This window comes from Rhinatrema bivittatum, chromosome 3 (genome assembly GCF_901001135.1).
Source record: "Rhinatrema bivittatum chromosome 3, aRhiBiv1.1, whole genome shotgun sequence".
NCBI lineage: Eukaryota > Metazoa > Chordata > Amphibia > Gymnophiona > Rhinatrematidae > Rhinatrema > Rhinatrema bivittatum.
This window is the reverse complement of record NC_042617.1, coordinates 382,699,813-382,722,618: the sequence shown is the minus strand read 5'-3', so window position 1 is coordinate 382,722,618 and position 22,806 is coordinate 382,699,813. Positions and strand designations below refer to the sequence as shown.

Below are 22,806 nucleotides of genomic sequence, written 5' to 3'. Positions count from 1 at the left end.
ACACACACACTGGCTCCCTGTCTGTCAAGTACACACACACACACACACACTGGCTCCCTGTCTGTCAAGTACACGCACGCACACACACACACACTGGCTCCCTGTCTGTCAAGTACACGCACACACACACACACACACACTGGCTCCCTGTCTGTCAAGTACACGCACACACACACACACACACACTGGCTCCCTGTCTCTCAAGTACACACACACACTGGCTCCCTGTCTGTCAAGTACACGCACACACACACACACACACACACACACACACACTGGCTCCCTGTCTGTCAAGTACACGCACACACACACACACACACACACACACACACACACACTGGCTCCCTGTCTGTCAAGTACACACACACACACACACACAGGCTCCCTGTCTGTCAAGTACACGCACACACACACACACTGGCTCCCTGTCTGTCAAGTACACGCACACGCACACACACACACACTGGCTCCCTGTCTGTCAAGTACACGCACACACACACACACACACTGGCTCCCTGTCTGTCAAGTACACGCACACACACACACACACACACTGGCTCCCTGTCTCTCAAGTACACGCACACACACACACACACACTGGCTCCCTGTCTCTCAAGTACACACACACACACACACACAGGCTCCCTGTCTGTCAAGTACACGCACACACACACACACTGGCTCCCTGTCTGTCAAGTACACGCACACACACACACACTGGCTCCCTGTCTGTCAAGTACACGCACACACACACACACTGGCTCCCTGTCTGTCAAGTACACGCACACACACACACACTGGCTCCCTGTCTGTCAAGTACACGCACACACACACACACACACTGGCTCCCTGTCTGTCAAGTACGCACACACACACACACACACACTGGCTCCCTGTCTGTCAAGTACACGCACACACACACACACACACTGGCTCCCTGTCTCTCAAGTACACACACACACACACACTGGCTCCCTGTCTCTCAAGTAACACACACACACACTAGCGCTCTCTCAGACAGACACGCATGCTCGAGAGTACACGCGCACACACACACACACTGGCTCCCTGTCTCTCAAGTGCGCGCGCACACACACTAGTTCGCTCTCAGACAGACACACACGCATGCTCGAGAGGGACGAGATCCCTGGGCCTCCTCCACTTGGGCCGCCGGTCTGGCGCAATTCTTCAGCAACCGCAAGGCCTCTTTCACTTGTGACTTGTGCTGCCTGGTGGGATGGGATTCTTCAGCCTCACGGACCTCCTGCAGTTTGGTGGCTGAGCAGAATGGGATGTCCCTGTGACCTCGAGGCCTCTTTCAATTTGGTCGCCAGGCAGGATAGGATCTCCTGGTGGCTATAGGCATCTGAAATTGGTGGTGCATAGCACACACCTTTCTAAAGTTGGTGCCTGTTCACCACTGTGCACAATGGGACACTATGCCCCTGTGTTTCAGACATACAACACTGCAAATTGGAAAGCACGGAGTCTGGATTCAGCAGTGGAGGAGAAGAGCACAGATAAAAACAACTTACCTGATGAACTACGTTTGCAAGGAGGTCCAGTGGAGAGATTAGACCTGATAAATAATGAGAAACTGCAGCATGAAAGCATTTGTAGATTACTGTATGTTGAGAATAGTCTTTGGAGAAAGATGAATTGTGCAGCTGAGTTGTGAATAGATTGTAGGGAAGAGAGATCGTTCAGTGGGAGATTTTCCAAAAGCAATTTGCAGTAGTCTTAAGCAGAACATGATAAGAGTAGTAACTAAATTTCCCCAAGGACCAGCAGGATGTAAAGTGACTTGAGCTAACAAGCTAAATAGATTAACAGAGCTCAAGTCACTGAAATTTTGTTTGATAGCTTATAGAAGCCTCTGGCAAGCTCTACTGAGCATGTGTAGACCAAACCATATAGATTATGGACATTTTCAGGGCCCTCTGTTTTTTCTATGGATTTGCAAACTTTTTTTTCTCTGAAGAAAAAATCTTTGTGTTAGAGATTTTCTTCATGGAGCCCTCTTGGGAATATCGTGAAGAATTGAAAATAATACATATATAAAACCAATTGTAAAGATATTTAACCAATTTAGCATGTAGTCAGGTTACTTGGATGTATATGGATGCATATGTTTTTTTTAATCTTCTAACTTTTATGACAAAGCCAGAGTGTGATAGACCATTTTCTCACAATCTGTCTGAGTTAACAGAATGTTGAAAAGCAAATTTTACTATTTTTGTTTTCTTTTCTATTATATTTAATTTAATTACAGTGATATTGTTTTTCCTTTCAGGCCCTGTATTTTACTTATGGATTCACTCAGAGGCCCTTCTCGATCAAATGTTGTGAAAACACTGCGAGAGTAAGACCTACCATTCATCTGACCTTGATGCTTTTTGTAAACTGTTTTTACTGCAGTATTCAGTTGTGAAAATGCCTGTATACTTCTTGCCCACAGGTATCTTGAAATAGAGTGGGAAGTCAGGAAAGGTAGTAAAAGGAGTTTCTCTAAGGAGTTCATGAAAGGGTCCAATCCCAGAGTGCCACAGCAGAACAACTTCAGTGATTGTGGAGTGTATATATTGCAGTATGTAGAGAGTTTTTTTGAGGTGAGTGCATTTCTATAATAAATTATTTTAAAAAAATATTCATAAGCTGAATAGATTATTTCCTGTCGTGTAGCCAGATGGACTCAGAACAAGTGGGTATAGTGTGCTCGTGCTAGCAGTTGGAGACAGATCTGACGTCAGCACGGGTACATATACCCCCACAGGAAGTGAAGCACTTCAGTAATTTCCATCTCCAAAGCAGTTTGGAGAGCCTGCACGCTCGCTGAGCGTGTTTCCAATCTACTTTCTACTTGCTAAACTTTTACAGAACAACGAGCCCCGCACTCCTGCGGTGATACCCTCGGGTCCCTCCCCCAGTTGAGTTTCCCGGGGTGATTTCCGTGATCCCTCGGAGGTGTAGGCCTCGGTCCGGTGGCCGAATCGCGGCAAGGACATAGCCCCCGAGCGAGAAGGACTTGGGCGGGCTGAGAGGCGCCTCGGTCCCGGCGTGGACCTAGAGGCAGCGGGTGCATTTCCTCAAGCGCGGCGGTGAAGGTATTTCCCCTCCCCCCCCGCAGCCGGAGACCGCCCGGGTTCTAGCCGGGAAGCGCCAAGGATCAGGTAAGGCGTACATCTCTTACTTTTGGTCTCCGAGGTACGAGGATCGGCGGCGTTGCCTGTATGCGGCACGCCGCGGAGGACGCCATTTTGTCGGCCTTGTTAAGGTATTGAGCGCCCATGATAGGCGCCTGTATCGTATTGAGCGCATATTTGCTGACCGCTTCTGGTTGAGCGTATGTTGTATACCATTTAGAGTATATTATATATTGTATTGAGCGTATATTGCTGACCGCATATTATTGAGCGCATATTTTTCAGCGATGGAACATTCAAACACCCCGGCATCTCCGGCGGCGGTGCCTTCTGATTCCGGCGTGAAAGCTCTCGGCCTCTGCTCAGCATACCAGCTTAGGGCCACGCACAGCGAGGAGCCAGACTCCCTTTGTGCCCAATGTGAGGAGGCAGTGGGAGCCTTGGGCCAGGACCAGTCTCAACCGAGGTTTGTTGACAGTTCCCCAGGGGCCACCCCGGATCTAGCGGGCAGTCTCGAACATCCTGGGATCCCGGGGAACCTGGTACCCCGACGACTAGAGACCACTTCCATTTCCTGGGTGGATCTCTTTAACGGGATCCATGCCTTTGTACAGATGCAATCAGCTTCCCGTCCAGGCCCTGCTGCTGCTGCTGTTGCTGCTCCAGCGGATCCTGCCCCTGGACCTTCGCGCCCTTATCGTGGGCAAGCACACCTGCCTCCGGGCGGTCCGGTTCAGGCGGACCCTGATGTTTTAGAGGACGAATCAGAACCCTCCAAGGAGGGGGAACTTCCCTCAGGGATTGAGCCATATCGAACCATGAGGCGGTTCTTTCCCAAGGAAGATCTCTCCGACCTAGTATCTCAGTGCCTGGTGGAGTTGGATATTACAGGCCCCAGCAGTACGGTGCCACCTACACAGAACCCTCTGGAGGGTCTTCGTCCTACAGCCCGCCATTTCCCCTTCTTGCAAGCCGCACAGCAACTGATAGACCTGGAATGGGCTGCACCAGCGGCCTCATTCTCAAAGGGGGTCGGGCCCTGCTGGGCATGTACCCCCTGGATCTGGCAATCAAGGAGATGCTGGCGTGCCCTCAGGTGGACGCCTTGGTTAGCGTGGTGGTCAAGCGCACTACCATTCCAGTTGAGGGGGGGGCGGCCCTCAAGGAACCTCATGACCGGCGACTGGACGCCATTCTGAAACAGACTTTTGAGGTGGCAGCTCTGTCTTTGCGAATCACAACCTGCTGCTCAGTGGTAACGCGTTCCTGTTTGTCACAGGTCCGGAACAATACTCCAGCAGCAGACATGGAGTCCGCTCTCTCGTTCCTCACGGATGCCGCATCCGACCTAGTCCGTACAACAGCCAAGGGGATCTCATCTTCTCTAACTTTGAAGATGGTGTTTTTGCTGGCAGTGTGTTCAGCACGCCGCATCTCAGAGCTACAAGCACTGTCCTGCCGTGATCCTTTTCTCAGAATCACTCCTGAGGCTATCCATCTTCGCACGGTTCCATCTTTCTTGCCTAAGTTAGTCTCACAATTTCACCTCAACCAGACCATATCCTCGCCAACCACGGCAGGTTTGAAGAAATCAGAAGAAGGGCGTTTGTTACGCCATCTCGACATCGGCAGATTGCTGCCCAGATATCTGGAAATGACAGAAACAGTACGAAAGACTGACCATCTGTTCGTCCTGCACAGCGGGAAGAAACGAGAAGCGGCCTCTCAGCCCACCATCGCCCGCTGGATTAAAGAAGTCATCAGAGCGGCCTACGTAGAGGCCGGGAAGTCACCGCCTCTACAAGTTAAGGCTCATTCTACCAGAGCCCAAGCAGCATCTTGGGCGGAATCTAGGATGCTGTCGCCTGCAGAAATATGTAAAGCGGCGACATGGTCCTCCCTCCATACCTTCTCCAGGTTTTACCGTCTGGATGTCCAGGCCAGGGAGGACACAGCATTTGCAAGGGCAGTCTTACACGGTCCTCAGGCAGCCTCCCGCCCAGTCCGGGAGTAAAGCTTTTGTACATCCCACTTGTTCTGAGTCCATCTGGCTACACGACAGGAAATGGTGAGATTACTTACCTGATGATCTCGTTTTCCTTAGTGTAGACAGATGGACTCAGCATCCCGCCCAGCTGCCAGTATACATGGGTTTCACCGATTCAAGGTAAGCCTTATCACTTATTACATGAATGCGTTCACCCTGCCAGGTGTCGACGCCTTCCGGTTGGGAATCCTGGCGATCTCCAGCTACTATCAATCGGTCAGGGGAATCCTGTTTTCACTATTTCATTGATCGTCAGTACACATATATCCATAACAGCTTTTGCAAGGAAGATTACTGAAGTGCTTCACTTCCTGTGGGGGTATATGTACCCGTGCTGACGTCAGATCAGTCTCCAACTGCTAGCACGAGCACACTATACCCACTTGTTCTGAGTCCATCTGTCTACACTAAGGAAAACGAGATTATCAGGTAAGTAATCTCACCATTAAGACACCTGGAGGGGTGGGGTGGAAAAAGGTATTGGATTCAGATGACGACCAACACGGGCCCTTACATTTTCTGTCTGGGGTACTAATACACAGACATAAGGGAAAAAGCACAGGACTTCGCTTCTACGGCCAAGTCCATAAGCAAAGCATGTCAAGCAGCGCTGATGGGGGTAACCTGCAGATGCTACCATAAGAAGCTTGTTGGGCAGACTGGATGGACCATTTTGGTCCTTTTCTCCTGTCATTCCTATGTTGTTTTTTATATACAAATGTTTGTTACTGGAGACTGATAGAAAATGCTAATTTTAATATTTATGGGTTCATATGGCACTTTTGTGTGCTTTTTTAACAATTTACAAACAGCAGCTTAAAGAAACAATTTGAATACTGGTAAATGTGGACACTGACTAAGGGTACTAAGAAAAGAAGAAATAGGCTTTATATGTCAGTATTGGATGGGCAGTAATAGAAAATTTTAGACTTAAAGGAAAGAAATTATTCTAAAAATTTGAGGCAAGAGAGAGTAGGCATTAAACTGTAATAAGACTTGTTTTGAGCAAGATCTAGTTTTATGAAAACATAAAAGGTAATTCAGGCAATAGCAAAAAATGAGGGTGCTGATCTATGAATATACTTGAAATTTTAGACTAAGATTCTGAATTGGGAACAGTATTTCACAGGCAACTAGTAAAGAGAGACAAGGGAGTGACAAGAGCTGTTGAGGTGTGACGTCATTGAAGCTGTTGAGTAGTAGAGGAATATTAGTCCAAAAGACTGTTAAAGTAGTCCAGACTTGAAACAAATAAGGAGTGGTTTAAGAGTTTACAGGTTTCAAAACAGAGGATGTGAAAAACAGATTGGATTAGATTGCAATTTTCATTCGTGATCAAGATTCTGCAGTGTTTGCCACATCCTCTGTTTTGAAGCCTTCTGACTCAGCTCGGAGGGAGTGCGAAGAGGCCCTGCTCCAGGTAAGGGAACAGCTTTTTTTTTCACTGACCTGCAAAGTTCCTCCATCTTCCATGTCCTGTTCCTCTGGGATCTCTGTGACATCCAGCCACATTAACAGCAATTATCTAAATTGTGGTCAGGACCACATTCATAAAGGATATGGCCACTGGTGATGGACATCTTGTGGCCCCAGAAACAGTTCTTGAAGCCAATGGAGATGGCCAAGCCGAGGGACGGAGCTCCTTTAGCAAAGCTCCCCCAACTGCAGCCTCAGGCTCTGGAAGCATTGAGCGCAGGACCAGCAAGCTCCTCGGTGCACCAAGAGGCCAATTCCACTTCTTCGCAAGGCTCATTGGCATAGGAGAAAAAGAAGCATCATTCATTAGTGTCAGTAGTGCAGTCTGAGCCATCTAAACAGAAGTTGGTGTTGAAGTATCGATGCAGCAACAACATTCGATGCTGTTGACACTCAATGCAAGAACAGGCATTGGAGGTATTAGAAAGAGACTTCTTGCTGTTACCTTCATCCATGTCGGCAGCCCTATCTTTGGATCTTAGATTGTCTGAGCTCTTTCCTTTCCAGCTAACCATGGATTTTGTTTGGAAATTCCCGATTGGCTATGCTCCATTGTGCCTTTGGTCTCTGTGCCACCACCAGTGCAGTTAACCCAGAAGGAATTCTCTTCCAGGAGTCCAGTATCTGCTTCTCAAGATGAGGACCCCATTCTGGTTTCAAAAGAGGATGTCTCCCCGCTACTTCAGGTCAAAGGATAAAACAGTTCATTGACCAGGTGGCTTAATTTGTAAAAGACTTTCTTTACCTTATTGGTTGCCAGTGACAAGGAAGGCACCCTTCAACCTCTTCTGTCCAGAATGTGGGATCTGTTCCCACAAGCCAGAGTCCCTCTCACTTCAGGAGCTCCCATCAGAGGTCTCAATGATGGGAACTAGCTCTCATCGGGCATACCATCCCTGTCTGCATGAGACACTTCCATCTGTTTTATTTTATTTATTTGTATTTATTTGAAAATCTTTTATATACTGCTTCTACAATGGAGTTAGTTCGAAGCGGTTTACTAGAAATACATTCATAATAAATACATAAAACAACAGCAAAGATAAATAGACAAATCATAAAAGTTAATATATCATAACAAAAACATAATAAAAAAAAATATATCATGCCACAGGATGTAGACTAGTTAGAATCAGCCCCTTACTGTCTGTTTAAATGCGATGGAGCATAAATACGTTTTAAGCTTTTCTTAAACTCCTTGAGGTTTGTTAGTTGCCTAAGGGAGTCAGGAATGGAATTCCAGAGAAATGGGGCCAGCAACCGAAAAGGTACGCCTTCTAGTTTGCCTTAGGAGTATTCTCCTCTAAAATGACCAAGGACCCCGCCCCAATTGCCGTAGTCTGCATCGGGCTCATGGGCTAGAGTCTACTACTTCTCGGTTCAGAAGAAGGGTCTATGGGAATCCTCTCAGACCCTTAACTGACCTACTGGAGCTTTCTCCTCCACCAGAAGACCTCTAATATTCCAAATTCCTGGATAAGTTTGGTTAGTTGATCAAAGTTAAAGTCCATAAGGGCAAAGATCCCTGTGTAGAGGTCTTTGAGATATTTTGGATTCTGGAAATGCCTTCTGAGTCTGCAGTGATCCTAATCCATAATGGGCTAAAAAGACCAGAATGTTTTTCCAACACTTCCGGATCGGACCCTAGGCTGCTAGGAAAAGAGGGTCTTCTAGAGCTTGATTCTAAAAGCCTGCATTTCAGCCCACCAAATATACATGGTTTAATACTTGCACAACCTCATCCATAAACTGAAGCCTCTTGTAAAATCTCTCAATAAGGAGCAGGTTGGATATCAGTAGGCCCTTCTGGATGTAGAAGAATGTGAGCATTATTTCCTCTGGTCATTGTATGAATCATTCGAATATCGCTAGAAGATCTTCTGTAGTAAAATTGGAGTACACTGGATGGCCTGGTTGAGAGCTAGCAATCTGCCTGAGAAAATCCCATGTTCAGGCGATAATCTCTTTAGGGACAAGACGAGAGAAATTGTTGCCCAGATTATTTATTTATTTTACTTATTAGTTTTATATACCATCGTCATTAGGTTTCTCTGTCAACATTCTCATTTTAAGTCAGCATTCATATTCTGGGTTAATATAAACAGTTAATACATAGCCGAGGTCATCTTCATGCATTATCTAGTTTCTTACAATTCTAAATACTAATTCTAGGTCAACAAAAGATCATCAGGTATGCGTTAATTAAGGTGCTTTTTCATTTCTTTATCCTATGTGCCATAGTCATAATATCATCTTTTACATTTTTATATCATTCAATTCTTTTTACTAAATTGACTAATATTTTTAAATATTTGGTAGTGGCATTGTCAGTTTATTGGCCTTTAGAAAAGCCTATAATCTAATATAAAGAGCCATGTTTTCAGTTCTCATTTGAAACTTTTTCTGTTATCAGATGTAGTGGCTCTGGGAAGAAGGCCCTTTATTCATTGGACTGCAAAAAGGGCCTTGGCCTGTTATCTAAACAGACATCAACCACATCAGGCTTTTCAGCGATCCTAATAGATTGAGAATAACTGTTGCCCAAACACACATTGTCTAACTGGCTAGCAGACTGTATAGCTCAAGTGCAGGAAAGACTTGACAATGTGCTGTGCACAGGAGAGAATGTCTTTAGAGATAAAGTGAAAGATTTGGTTGTATAGATCAGAGATGACTTTTCAACAATCCAGCAGCTTTCCACTGGCACTCAAAACCTGGCCTCCTTGTCCAGGAGGTATCTGATGCCAGGGCAGAGGAGGACCTTCTTCCACCTCCACCCCCTTGGTCTTGCATACAGTAGACTCCCATGTGTCTGTATTAGGCAACAGAGGGCACCTAAGACACAGACAGCAACCCAGTCAACATCTGGGATGGGGTTTTGATTGGATTACAGAGAACATAGCCAGGATCCTGGTACTCATGCCAGAGGATCTTCCAGTTGGGGGAGGCTATGGTTTTCTGTAAACTGGTGGTCCAGTGTAACCTCAAACGTGTGGTCTTCAATATCATCAGAAAAGGATAAAGATTAAATCTGTTGGATTTCCTGCCAAATCATTCCCTGGATCCCAGTTGGAGTCATTCATTGCATCAGGAGCTGCTTCTTAAGGAACTCTTTGCCCTTTTAATGGGCAGAACAGATGGGCCTGTTCTACCAAGGCAGAGAGGGCAGGGCTTTTTATTCCAAGTATTTCCTGTTTCCAACAGAGGGACTCCATTCCATCCTAGATTTCAGTGTTTTCAACAAATTCATGAAAAGAAGTTCAAGATGGTTTCCCTTGGGACCTTAATACCCTTTTGTTCAAAAAGGAGACTGATTATGCTGTCTCAGTCTAAAAGATGCTAAGAAACTAAAATCCAGGGTTGCATTCTCAGAAATTGGCCCAGAGGCAGACTGAGATCCAGAGTCTCAATGTGTGGATGAGACAATGGTGCAGGGAAGAGGATTTGTTAGGAACTGGGGAACAATCTGGGGAAGGGGAAGCCTACTCCAGCGGGATGGGTTTCACCTTAACCAGAGTGGAACCAGACTGCTGGCACTAGTCTTTAATTCTGTTCTCTCCTTTTTAAACTCAATGATGGGGAAAAACTGACAGTTACTCAGAAGTGCATGGTTTGGAAATATGTATCTTTGAAGGATACTAATAAAACAGGGATATTAGGGCATCCCAGTGCTAAAATATCTGTACACAAATGCTAGAAGTTTAAAAAATAAGATGGGAGAGTTAGAATGCATAGCACTGAATGAAAAGGTAGATATAATTGGCATCTTCGAGATGTGGTGGAAGGTTAACCAATGGGACACTGCGATACCAGGATACAAATTATATCGCAATGATAGGATGGATCAAATTGGTAGAGGGGTGGCACTATATGTTAAAGAGGACATAGTCAAACAGGATAAGAGTTATATAAGAAACAAAATGTACTGTAGAATCTTTGATAGAAATTCCATGTGAGAAGGGAATAGAATAACAATGAGGGTGTACTACCATCCACCTGGCCAGAATGAACAGACACATTATTTCTGTGTTGCTATTTTTGTTAGCTCCGCTAATTTCTGTTAGCATTTTGTCTGAAATTAGGGAAGCTAACAAAAATAACACAGTAATAATGGGTGATTTCAAGTACCCCACTATTGACTGGGGTAAATGACACATCAGGACATGCTAAGGAGATAAAATTTGTAGATGAAATAAATGACTGCTTCATGTAGTAGCTACTAGAAGAACTCACAATGGCGGGGGCTGTTTTAGACCTAATCCTTAGTGGAATACATGACTTCGTGAAAGAGGTAATGAGCAGCCCTAACCTATTTAGCCTTTCTTCATAGAGGAGCCAGTCCATTCCCTTTATCATTTTGGTCGCCCTTCCACTGTATCTTTTTTAAAGATGGGGTGTCCAGAACTGCACACAATTTCAAGGCATGGTCACTCCATGGATCAATATAGAGGCATTATGACATTCTCTGTTTATTTTCCATTACTTTCCTAATACCTAACCCTCTATTTGCTTTTTTGACTGCCACTATGCATGGGGCTGAGAATTTCAAAGTATTGTCCACAATGACTTCAAGATCCTGTTCCTAGATGGTGATTCCAAATATGGAAAACATCATGTACGTATAATTTGAATTATACTTCATATGATGCATTGTTTTGCACTTATCTATATTTAAAATTCATCTGCCACGTAGACACCCAATTCCCCAGTTTTGTAAGGACCTCTTGCAATTTCTCACAATCTGATCATGATCTAACAGCCCTGAATTATTATGTCATCTGCAAATTTGTTATGATACCATACTTACTATCCTGAACGTTGAGAGTGAAATTATAAAAAAAAAAAAAAAACCCAGTTAAGAACATAAGAACATGCCATACTGGGTCAGACCAAGGGTCCATCAAGCCCAACATCCTGTTTCCAACAGTAGCCAATCCAGGCCATAAGAATCTGGCAAGTACCCAAAAACTAAGTCTATTCCATGTTACCGTTGCTAGTAATAGCAGTGGCTATTTTCCAAGTCAACTTAATAGCAGGTAATGGACTTCACCAAGAACTTATCCAATCCTTTTTTAAACACAGCTATACTAACTGCACTAACCACATCCTCTGACAACAAATTCCAGAGTTTAATTGTGTGTTGAGTGAAAAAGAGCTTTCTCCGATTAGTTTTAAATGTGCCACATGCTAACTTCATGGAGTGCCCCCTAGTCTTTCTATTTTCTGAAAGAGTAAATAACAGATTCACATCTACCCGTTCTAGACCTCTCATGATTTTAAACACCTCTATCATATCCCCCCTCAGCCATCTCTTCTCCAAGCTGAAAAGTCCTAGCCTCTTTAGTCTTTCCTCATAGGGTAGCTGTTCCATTCCCCTTATCATTTTGGTAAGGGGGGAATGTACCTTCTCCATCGCAATTATATCTTTTTTTAGATGCGGCGACCAGAATTGTACACAGTATTCAAGGTGCGGTCTCACCATGGAGCGATACAGAGGCATTATGACATTTTCCGTTTTATTCACCATTCCCTTTCTAATAATTCCCAACATTCTGTTTGCTTTTTTGACTGCCGCAGCACACTGAACCGATGATTTCAATGTGTTATTCACTATGACACCTAGATCTCTTTCTTGGGTTGTAGCACCTAATATGGAACCTAACATTGTGTAACTATAGCATGGGTTATTTTTCCATATATGCATCACCTCGAACTTATCCACATTAAATTTCATCTGCCTTTTTGATGCCCAATTTTCCAATCTCACAAGGTCTTCCTGCAATTTATCACAATCTGCTTGTGATTTAACTACTCTGAACAATTTTGTATCATCTGCAAATTTGATTATCTCACTCGTCATATTTCTTTCCAGATCATTTATAAATATATTGAAAAATAAGGGTCCCAATACAGATCCCTGATGCACTCCACTGCCCACTCCCTTCCACTGAGAAAATTGTCCATTTAATCCTACTCTCTGTTTCCTGTCTTTTAGCCAGTTTGTAATCTACGAAAGGACATCACCACCTATCCCATGACATTTTACTTTTCCTAGAAGCCTCTCATGAGGAACTTTGTCAAACGCCTTCTGAAAATCCATGTACACTACATCTACTGATTCACTTTTATCCACATGTTTATTAACTCCTTCAAAAAAGTGAAGCAGATTTGTGAGGCAAGACTTGCCTTGGGTAAAGCCTTGCTGACTTTGTTCCATTAAACATGTCTTTCTATATGTTCTGTGATTTTGATGTTTAGAACACTTTGCACTATTTTTCCTGGCACTGAAGTCAGGCTAACCGGTCTGTAGTTTCCCGGATCGCCCCTGGAGCCCTTTTTAAATATTGGGGTTACATTATCCTCCAGTCTTCAGGTACAATGGATGATTTTAATGATAGGTTACAAATGTTTACTAATAGGTCTGAAATTCCATTTTTTAGTTCCTTCAGAACTCTGGGGTGTTTACCATCCGGTCCAGGTGATTTACTACTCTTCAGTTTGGCAATGAGGTTCTAGGTTCACTGTGATTTGATTCAGTCCATCTGAATCATTACCAATGAAAACCTTCTCCAGTACGGGTACCTCACCAACATCCTCTTCAGTAAACACCGAAGCAAAGAAATCATTTAATCTTTCCGCGATGGCCTTATCTTCTCTAAGTGCCCCTTTAACCCCTCGATCATCTAACGGTCAACTGACTCCCTCACAGGCTTTCTGCTTTGTATATATTTAAAAACCTTTTTTACTGTGAGTTTTTGCCTCTACAGCCAACTTCTTTTCAAATTCTCTCTTAGCCTGTCTTATCAATGTCTTACATTTAACTTGCCAATGTTTATGCATTATCCTATTTTCTTCTGTTGGATCCTTCTTCCAATTTTTGAATGAAGATCTTTTGGCTAAAATAGCTTCTTTGACCTCCCCTTTTAACCATGCCAGTAATCATTTTGCCTTCCTTCCACCTTTCTTAATGTGTGGAATACATCTGGATTGTGCTTCTAGAATGGTATTTTTTTAACAGTGACCACGCCTCTTGCACACTTTTTGCTTTTGTAGCTGCTCCTTTGTTTTTTTCTGACAATTTTTCTCATTTTATCAAAGTTTCCCTTTTGAAAGTTTAGCACGAGAGCCGTGAATTTGCATACTGTTCCTCTCCCTGTCATTAATTCAAATTTGATCATATTATGATCACTATTGCCAAGCAGCCCCACCACAGTTACCTCTCTCACCAAATCCTGTGCTCCACTGAGAATTAGTTCTAAAATTGCTCCCTCTTTCGATTCATGAACCAATTGCTCCATAAAGCTGTCATTTATTCCATCCAGGAACGTTATCTCTCTAGCGTGTCCCGATGATACATTTATCCAGTCAATATTGGGGTAATTGAAGTTTATATAGAAACACGTGGTATTGAGAAATTAAACAATCACAACGCTATGAAATTTTATCTTATATGTATAAGGACCATCATACCACCCACAGTGCTCACAAGTCAGACTTGCATCTCATGCACCTTCACGGGGTCACATTTAATCAATTGGTCCAGATGGAAGGCATCAAAGTTCAATTTTGTGTACTTTTTATGAATTTTTTGCTATATATATTAAAAAAGGCAACTTCCCTTGTTTCTGAGTTATCGGGGTTACTTATCCCGTAGCTGTTGGGGAAACTTGTCCGACGCGCGCGTTTCGCCACATAAGCTGCTTCAGAGACATCCGTATTCAAACTCTCCTGATCCAGCACATCCCCATATCTTTAGCGGGGGTACAAACAAAAGAATTTCATACAAGGTGCCGAAGGTCCATCGATTTTTCGAACGCCGACACCATCTCCCTGCCCAGTTAATTCTAGCAGTTGGCGGCGTTCGAAAAATCGATGGACCTTCGGCACCTTGTATGAAATTCTTTTGTTTGTACCCCCACTAAAGATATGGGGATGTGCTGGATCAGGAGAGTTTGAATACGGATGTCTCTGAAGCAGCTTATGTGGCGAAACGCGCGCGTCGGACAAGTTTCCCCGACAGCTACGGGATAAGTAACCCCGATAACTCAGAAACAAGGGAAGTTGCCTTTTTTAATATATATAGCAAAAAATTCATAAAAAGTACACAAAATTGAACTTTGATGCCTTCCATCTGGACCAATTGATTAAATGTGACCCCGTGAAGGTGCATGAGATGCAAGTCTGACTTGTGAGCACTGTGGGTGGTATGATGGTCCTTAAACATATAAGATAAAATTTCATAGCGTTGTGATTGTTTAATTTCTCAATACCACGTGTTTCTATATAGCTCATTTTAATCGTGGGATTTTTCATTAAGAGAATTTGTGTGTTTGGTAATTGAAGTTTCCCATTATTTACCACACTACCAATTTGGTTAGCTTCCCTAATTTCTCTTAGCATTTCACTGTCCATCTCACCATCTTGACCAGGTGGACGGTAGTATACTATCACTATAGTCTTCCCCGACACACAAGGGATTTCTACCCATAAAGATTCAATTTTGCATTTAGTCTCATGCAGGATGTTTATCTATTCCATCCCGGACTCTATGCCATCCCGGACATAAAGTGCCACACCTCCTCCCGAGTGCTCCTCTCTGTCATTGCGATAAAATTTGTACCCCGGTATAGCACTGTCCCATTGGTTATCCTCCTTCCACCATGTCTGAGATGCCAATTAAGTCTGTCATCATTCACTGCTATACATTCTAATTCTCCCATCTTACTTCTTAGACTTCTGGTATTAGCATACAAACATTTCAAAGTTTGTTTTTTGTTCGTATTTTCATTCTGCTTTTTAATTGATAGGGATAAGTTAGAATTTTTTAGCTGAGGTGAATTTTTAATTACAGGCACTTGGACTACTTTTCTTATTATTGGAACCTCACTGTCGGGATGCCCTAATTCTAATGCGTCATTGGTATCCTTTGATAGGGCACGTTCTTTGGTGTGTATCCTTGGGCACAGGCCTACTATTGGAGGACACCCCCCCCCCAGCATGGTACTCCCTAAATACTAGCAGTGCTGGCTTGGAGTCATATCACTTGTGGAGGGAATGGATCCCCAAGTCTGCATTGATATCCTGGGAGTTAAGGTAGTCCCAAACATGGGGTAACAGGTCACAGCCTATTTTAATGTTATTTTAATCTTTCAGCTGTCATTTGACCTGTGAAGTTTCAAACAGCTTCTACTATTATAATTTTTAAAGTTCTTAGCAGATATTCCAGTGTGAGCATTGTATGTGTAAGATAAGGATGTAGATATTGATTAAAATGCTAACCATTTAAGCTACTGAACTTTAAATGATTTACTGTTTAAACAATCTATACCCAAAAGAGTTGCCATGCTCCCCAGGTAGCCAGTAGTGGCCGGCCAGCCCCAGTGTGCGGAGCTGTGTAATACTCTGGGAAAGAGAAATCTGGAAGATAGCTACGAGACAACTTGTACAGGTCCCCAGATCACATTGGCAAATATTAACACTTAAATGATCAAATGTTAAGACTTTGCTTATCTTTTAATCAGTTAAATGGTTAATAGTTTACACATTTAGTACTAAAATAGACAATTTTGCCAAAAGAAGTAGACCTCACCTGTAATTAGTGACCAGGGACCATTTCGATTTGTCACTAATTATAAGATAGCCATTGACTTGTTCCAGGGTAACTGCATGAGAAAACATCTATATAAGACGTGGTTCCCAAACTAAAATTTTGTCATCTTGACTTGTTTTATGTAGCTCTCTGATTAAAATTTAAAAAGTGTCCATTGTAGTGGATGGTAGGAAGGTAAGAGCATTATGTAGTACATGCAGAGCTGATTTTTAAGTAGTGGAAATGTTTTAATTCTCTCTTTTGTAGAATCCCATTCAGAGTTTTGAACTTCCTATGAATTTGACAAACTGGTTTCCTCAGCAAAGAATGAAAACTAAACGCGAAGAAATCCGAAATCTAATCCGTAATCTACAGGAAGATCAAAAAAAAGAAAAGAAAGGACAGAAGGACTTCAACACAATTGAATCATCTTTACCTGATGGAACAGAGGAATTTATCAGCAGCAACTCAGAATGAATATTTTGTTCTGCGTCTTAGCTCTGTGATTTCAAACTGAATTGTACATCATCTTGGTTGAGGAAGCCAAAGAGCTGAAATGTTAGCTGTTCAAAAGACTGGGAATGATAATGCGTATATAAAATGTGTGTCATAAAATTGATTCCCAAATAGATGATGTGTACTAAGTAAACAAGTCTGTACATATGTTAATGAGGCCAATTTTTTTCTGCATTTGTAATTATTTTTTTCACTTGTTAGGAAGCTTTTTGTTTTGTATTTCTGTTAATAGAACTTAAAATAGCAAATTCTGAGCATAAAACAATTAAATATTTATAGGATTACATTTTAAGTTGTATTCTTATGTTAAGTGTTGTGCAGTGTCTTTTGTCATTGCCTGTTGAATTTTGTGAGTTACCTAGAGAGGAATGAGCAGATAGGAAAACACCAGTATTTGTTTAATTATTGCCACCTGTTTTCTATAAGAATGCTCTTTGAAAGTCATAGTCTGAATTTTACAGTGAGTTAGGACATCAAAGGGGTCCATTAAGTTGCAAGCCAAATAAAACAGCTAAAGATGATAGCTTGCCAGTTCGGTTCCAGAATATACTGTTGGAGCTTTGATTGTTCATTTGTTTCTTTTATGGTTCTGGCTCCAGTAATAATCCTTGACCCTTCCTAAAACAGTGATTGTCAGGTATGCATGATATAGAAATGAACAGACTTCCTCAGACAGCTTACACTGTAGCAAGTTTTCAGAAAAAGATACAGGAACAATTCGCATTGATCCGCAGTCAAGCCTTTAGTCAATTGTGTCTGCATAATGCTACATACATTTTTAGTAGTCTTTCCTGAATATTTATTTAACTCTCAATGCATTAAGCTCATGGTATGCTAATTCATTGAGAGTTAAAGTACGCTAACTGGTGTTTTCTGCACCCACATTCTGCACCACGAACTCCTGGTTCAGCCCCATAGCCTTACACTAGCCTCAGAAATGTCTGACCTGGACTTAAATTTCAGCATGAAGAAAACATGAGTTAAACTTACACATGTCTCTATTTTGGGGAATAATATCCTTGGTTAACCATGGAATTTGCATGGAAAAGCACTTATTTGTGTGCTAAACTCCTTGCTAAATCAGGAGTATAGTTATGAGCATAACTGAACATTAACATTTGTCTCTCAAATGGCTCATATCAAACACCAATTATTTTGATGATCTTTGAATATAAATTTCAATTGAAGTAGAACTAAAACAATTCCAGTGATATAGACAGTTTTATAATCCTTAAATTATGTCATTTCAAAATATCTTTGAAATTGAATTTGCATTCTGGCAGCATTTACAATAAAAACATGAAATCTTTGATGCACCTTCAGTGTTAAGATATATAATAGACCCAAATATAGTCAACATATGTAACTAAACACAAGTATGTATATATATATATATATATATATATATATATATATATATATGCAGTTCTCCTTTCAATATTGATAGTGGTTTTCAGGAATTTATAATGAAGGTTTGATCAGGCTTTTTGTTGATGTAATTTCACTGTGCAATTTGTTTTCCAGTAAAAAAAAATATATATATATTATTTTTTTTATATAACCCAAAGGCATGGTCTTGCACATGTCCTTAAATATTAAAAAGATAAATCTAAAAAATGCTAAAGATATTAACATCAGGAGCAAGACAGCAGAGGTTACATAGATCTTATTATGCCACTTTGTTTCATCCAATATCTAATCCTTTCATAATTTCACAGCCTACACTTTATGGGTATTTAAAGAAATTTAGTATAGTTTTTATTTATTCATGAATAGCCTAGAGTAAGCTCCAGATTTTAAACTGAAAGAGAAAAAGTTTAATAGATGGGTTTTCCTAATATAATTATATATAGAATTTTAAGCTTTTAAATTCTGTAGTAGCAGTAGCCTTTCAGATAAATGTTATTTTATGAAACACAAAAATACATAATCAGCAGAATATCAATGAAAGAAAGCAGTAGTCTTACAGTGAATCAGGTATTGTACATATTTAATTGTGGGACAGGTTTTTGAAGAAGGCTATTCAATTGTTCTACCAATCTTATCAAGCCATTTCTGAAGGAAAGCTAGATAAGCTCATATTACTATCTTTATTTTAAATTGCTGAGTGTCTGAAAAAAAGTTAGGAAACCTTTTTATGACACTATTCTCAAACTTTTGCTGCAGGCAAAACACTGGAAGAAATCCTTGGTTAGCATAATGATCCTCCTTTCAAATTGAAGAAAAGTGTGAAGATTTTTAAAGTTAAAGGATGTGTATTCTGAGTTAAGCTTAGTCATAAGGTTCTATATTTGTAAAGCTTGTTCTTTGGAAGTACCATGACTCAGTATACTGCAGAAGCTATCAAGTGACTAATTAGATATACCTGTTATATTGGTTTTCATGGTAGGATAGAATAACAGTTAACAATTCTTGTACAAAAGTTTTAGATTACTTGACATGAAAAATGTATGCATCTCTGGGGAGCATTTGTTGGATAGTTGCAGAAGCAACTGACATTTAAGAATTTCTTTTTACTCTTGGGTATTTTTCTCATGCTTCTTAGACTACTGCATATAGATGGTTTCAACATTACTGAAGGGTATGAGAGAAGGAGTTCTGCAGAAGAACAGAAGACAACAGTCTAACAAGAAGCAAACCAACAGCAACTGTTGCTATACTTAAAGCAGTTAATCCAAATTGAGGAAATGACTCTGATTTCCTTTCATTTGGAAAATTGGTCTTCTAAATGGAACACGAAGAAAGCACAATTAAAAAAGATAATTCACTAAACTGAAGATAAAAATTACAAATTGTACTAATAGATTTCTCTTTGTAAAACATTTGTATATTATTGAACACCAATGGTTGCTGAAATCAGCTTGACTACTTCATGATTCATTTCACAAAGTGCAGCATTCTAGTAGCCCAGGACCTGAAGAAAATGTATCTTTGTGGTACCTCCTTTGGGACTAACCAGATGTAGTGAGTTTTCCAGACTATATAGATCTTCTGAAGCATGGACTTAAATGGTCTTGCCAGCTCATGCACATGGCTGGTGTGACTTATTAAACTGTTTAGTTGACTGCATAGGGCAAGAAAAACTGCCCTGCAAACCTCCACCACTGTCTCCCTTCCTTAGACCACTTGTGCTCTGCTGGGCCACCTCTCATTACTTCCTCCAAACACCTCTCCCCTCATGTCTCTTCTCTCCCATTGTAGCAGGGTATCCTTGGTGCCTGCTTCAGTCAGTCTATGGCATCCTTTTGAATGTAGGGACTGAACCATTGTGATCATAGCCCCTGCAGTGGCCCTGCCTCCTGCATGGGTTTCATGGAAATGACAACCCACCAGAAAGGAGGTGGGAGTCACCACAGGGATTAAGCACCTACTACCACATAGGCTATGTGCTCAGGGAGAGCCAGTGCTTTGGACTGATACTGTACTTAAAAGGCGTGAGGGGGGATTTTGAAGGGAGCAAGGAAAAATATGAACAGATTTTTTTTTAGTTCTATTTTAGATATACTGTTATTAAATAAGGGTATCAAAGTATCCCTGACTATATATGCATCAGTGTCTTCACAGATACTGAATGCATGCCTTCAGAGTAGGGAGTGTGTAGTGTTTCTGACACTCCCCAGTGGAAGCTATCTTGTAAAGAAGTGTGTTTAACAAATCTCAATCGCCCACTTTGGCTCATGTTCTCCTTCATCCAGTTTCCCATGCTGGCAAGGTAGCTGAGACTTAATGTTGTGGACCACAGGCCTTCCAGAGGATACAGAGATTTCTTGGAGTCCAAGGAAGTTCCTGAGATTCAGAGAACTAAGAGAGAGAAAGAATTAGTGGAAGGTGGGTTAGTTCCATACTCTTGGATTTCACTGAAGATTTGCCTTAAGGTTTACAGAGTGTATTTCTGGTTAGAATCTGAGTAAGGACTGCCAGCCTGGGAGATCTATTTTCCGAGCTGCTGCTGGGAAGGAGGCAGCAGAAATTCATGTGTTCAGGAGTGTGTTCCAGTTTAGCTACTAGACTGAAGAGATCTGCATTTTAGAAAGCGAGTGTCGAAAAGGAGAGCCCTCATATCTTAGCATTAGTGGAGGAAGAAAACCTCTACTGCGTGAAGATTCAGCGACTGTTTTGGATTGTACACTGCCTTTGGTTTTGGAGTATGGACTGCGTTCTTCTTCAATATGCACTCTACCAATGTTATTCATTTGCATCAATATTCCAATAAAGATTTATATTTTGGATAATAGACTTGTGGCAGTGTGTTATTCTTAATGGAAAGCATCAGAAGATCTCTCCAAAAGCCTAAGGTCCTTAAAAGACCTGTGAGGAAAGAATCTAAGGGAGCATATGTTAGCTACCTATCCCACCAATCCTAAATGTGCACAAAAGTTCTAGTAGCTAGTGGAACATGAGCTACATTTCCTAGCGTGTAGCAGATGGACTCAAAACAAGTGGGTATAGTGTGCTCATGCTAGCAGTTGGAGACGGATCTGACGTCAGCACGGGTACATATACCCCCACAGGAAGTGTAGCAATTCAGTTATTTCCGTCTCCAAAGCAGTTTGGAGCTACCTCATGCTCGCTGAGCGTGTTTCCAAATTCTAAACAACTAAATTTCTAGAAGAAAACTTACTGAAGACGAGCCCCACACTCCTGTGGTGATACCATTCGGTCCCTCACCCAATTGAGTTTCCCGAGCTGACTTCTGTGGTCCCTCGGAGGTAGGATCCTCGGTCCGGTGGCCGACTTGCAGCAGGGACCTAGCCCCCGAGTGAGAAGGGCTCGGGCGTGGCGTAGAGGCAGCCTCGGTCCTGGCGAGGACTTGGCCCCTGAGCGAGACGAGTTCAGGCACGGCCTAGAGGCAGCGGGTGCACTTCCTCGAGCGCGGCAGTGAAGGTACTCACCCTCTCCCCCAGCAGCCGGAGACCGCCCGGGTCGCAGCCGGGAAGCGCCGAAGACAAGGTAAGGCGTACATCTTTACTGTGGTCTCCAAGGAAGTGTGGATTCGCGGGGCCTGCCTTCGTGGCAGCCCACCGAGGAGGTCGCCATTTTACCTGCCTACTCGCCTTCACTACCTAGACGCATGTCGTTAAGCGCACGCGGATAGGCGCAAGCTGGCTAGGCGCACGCCGATAGCCTAGGCGCACGTCCATAGGCGCGCATTATAGACGCACATTCATAGGCGCACGTTCATAAGACGCCGTTGATAGGCGCACGTCATAGGCGCATGTTCATAAGACGCCGTTGATAGGCGCACGTTCATAAGACGCCGTTGATAGGCGCACGTTATAGGCGCATGTTCATAAGACACCATTGATAGGCGCACATTCATAAGACGCCTGTTGGGCGCACGTTCATAAGACGCCCGTTCATAAGCGTATACAGCTAAGCGCAGGTTGATAAGCGCACACTCATAAGATAAGCGCATATTAGTAGGCGATACATATTGCAAAGCGTATGGAGCATAAGAGAGCCCATACGTCCGCAGAGCCGGCACCTCCAGAATCAGGCATAAGAGCTCTAAGCCTCTGCTCAGCATGCAACCTCAGAGCGAGGAAGCAGACTCACTATGTGCCCAATGTGAGGAGGCCATGGGAGTTCCAGGACAGGACCGGTCCCAGCCGAGCGGTTCCTCAGGGAACACTCCAGACTTAGCAGGCCACAGGGAGCAGCCAGGGAACCCAAGAGACCTGGTGCCCCTAAGGCCAGATCCGGCCTCTCTCTCCTGGGTGGAATTATTCAAGGGGATCCACGCCTTTGTCCAGATGCAGTCTGCTCCTCGAAGGGGTTTTTCTGTTCCGGATTATCCTGCCCCTGGACCCTCGAGACCTAGGCACGGCCACTCGCCACCCAGAAGCCCCACTTATGGGGATTCGGATTGCTCTGAGGAAGATGAGGAGCCCCCCCCCCCCCCCCCCCGAGGAGGGAGAACTTCCCTCGGAGATAGAACCATATCTGACCATGAGACGCTTCTTTCGGAAAGAGGATCTACCAGGCCTGGTCTCACAATGCCTATCAGAACTGGCTATTCCGGGCCAGGACACCCC

The 22,806-nt window shown here is 42.9% G+C and overlaps 1 protein-coding gene across 13 annotated transcripts in view; it reads left to right on the top strand.

The window, feature by feature from the left end:
* Window positions 1-18,080, top strand: part of SENP6 (SUMO specific peptidase 6) — a 448,534-nt gene extending 430,454 nt beyond the window's left edge. For all 13 annotated transcript variants that reach the window (XM_029595592.1, XM_029595591.1, XM_029595594.1 and 10 more), the window contains 3 exons: window positions 2,294-2,362; window positions 2,459-2,609; window positions 16,523-18,080. In XM_029595592.1, coding sequence (XP_029451452.1) covers window positions 2,294-2,362; window positions 2,459-2,609; window positions 16,523-16,732 — 430 coding nt within the window. In that variant the 3' untranslated portion in view covers window positions 16,733-18,080. The remainder of the gene's footprint in view (window positions 1-2,293; window positions 2,363-2,458; window positions 2,610-16,522) is intronic.
* The last annotated feature ends 4,726 nt before the right edge of the window (window positions 18,081-22,806 follow it).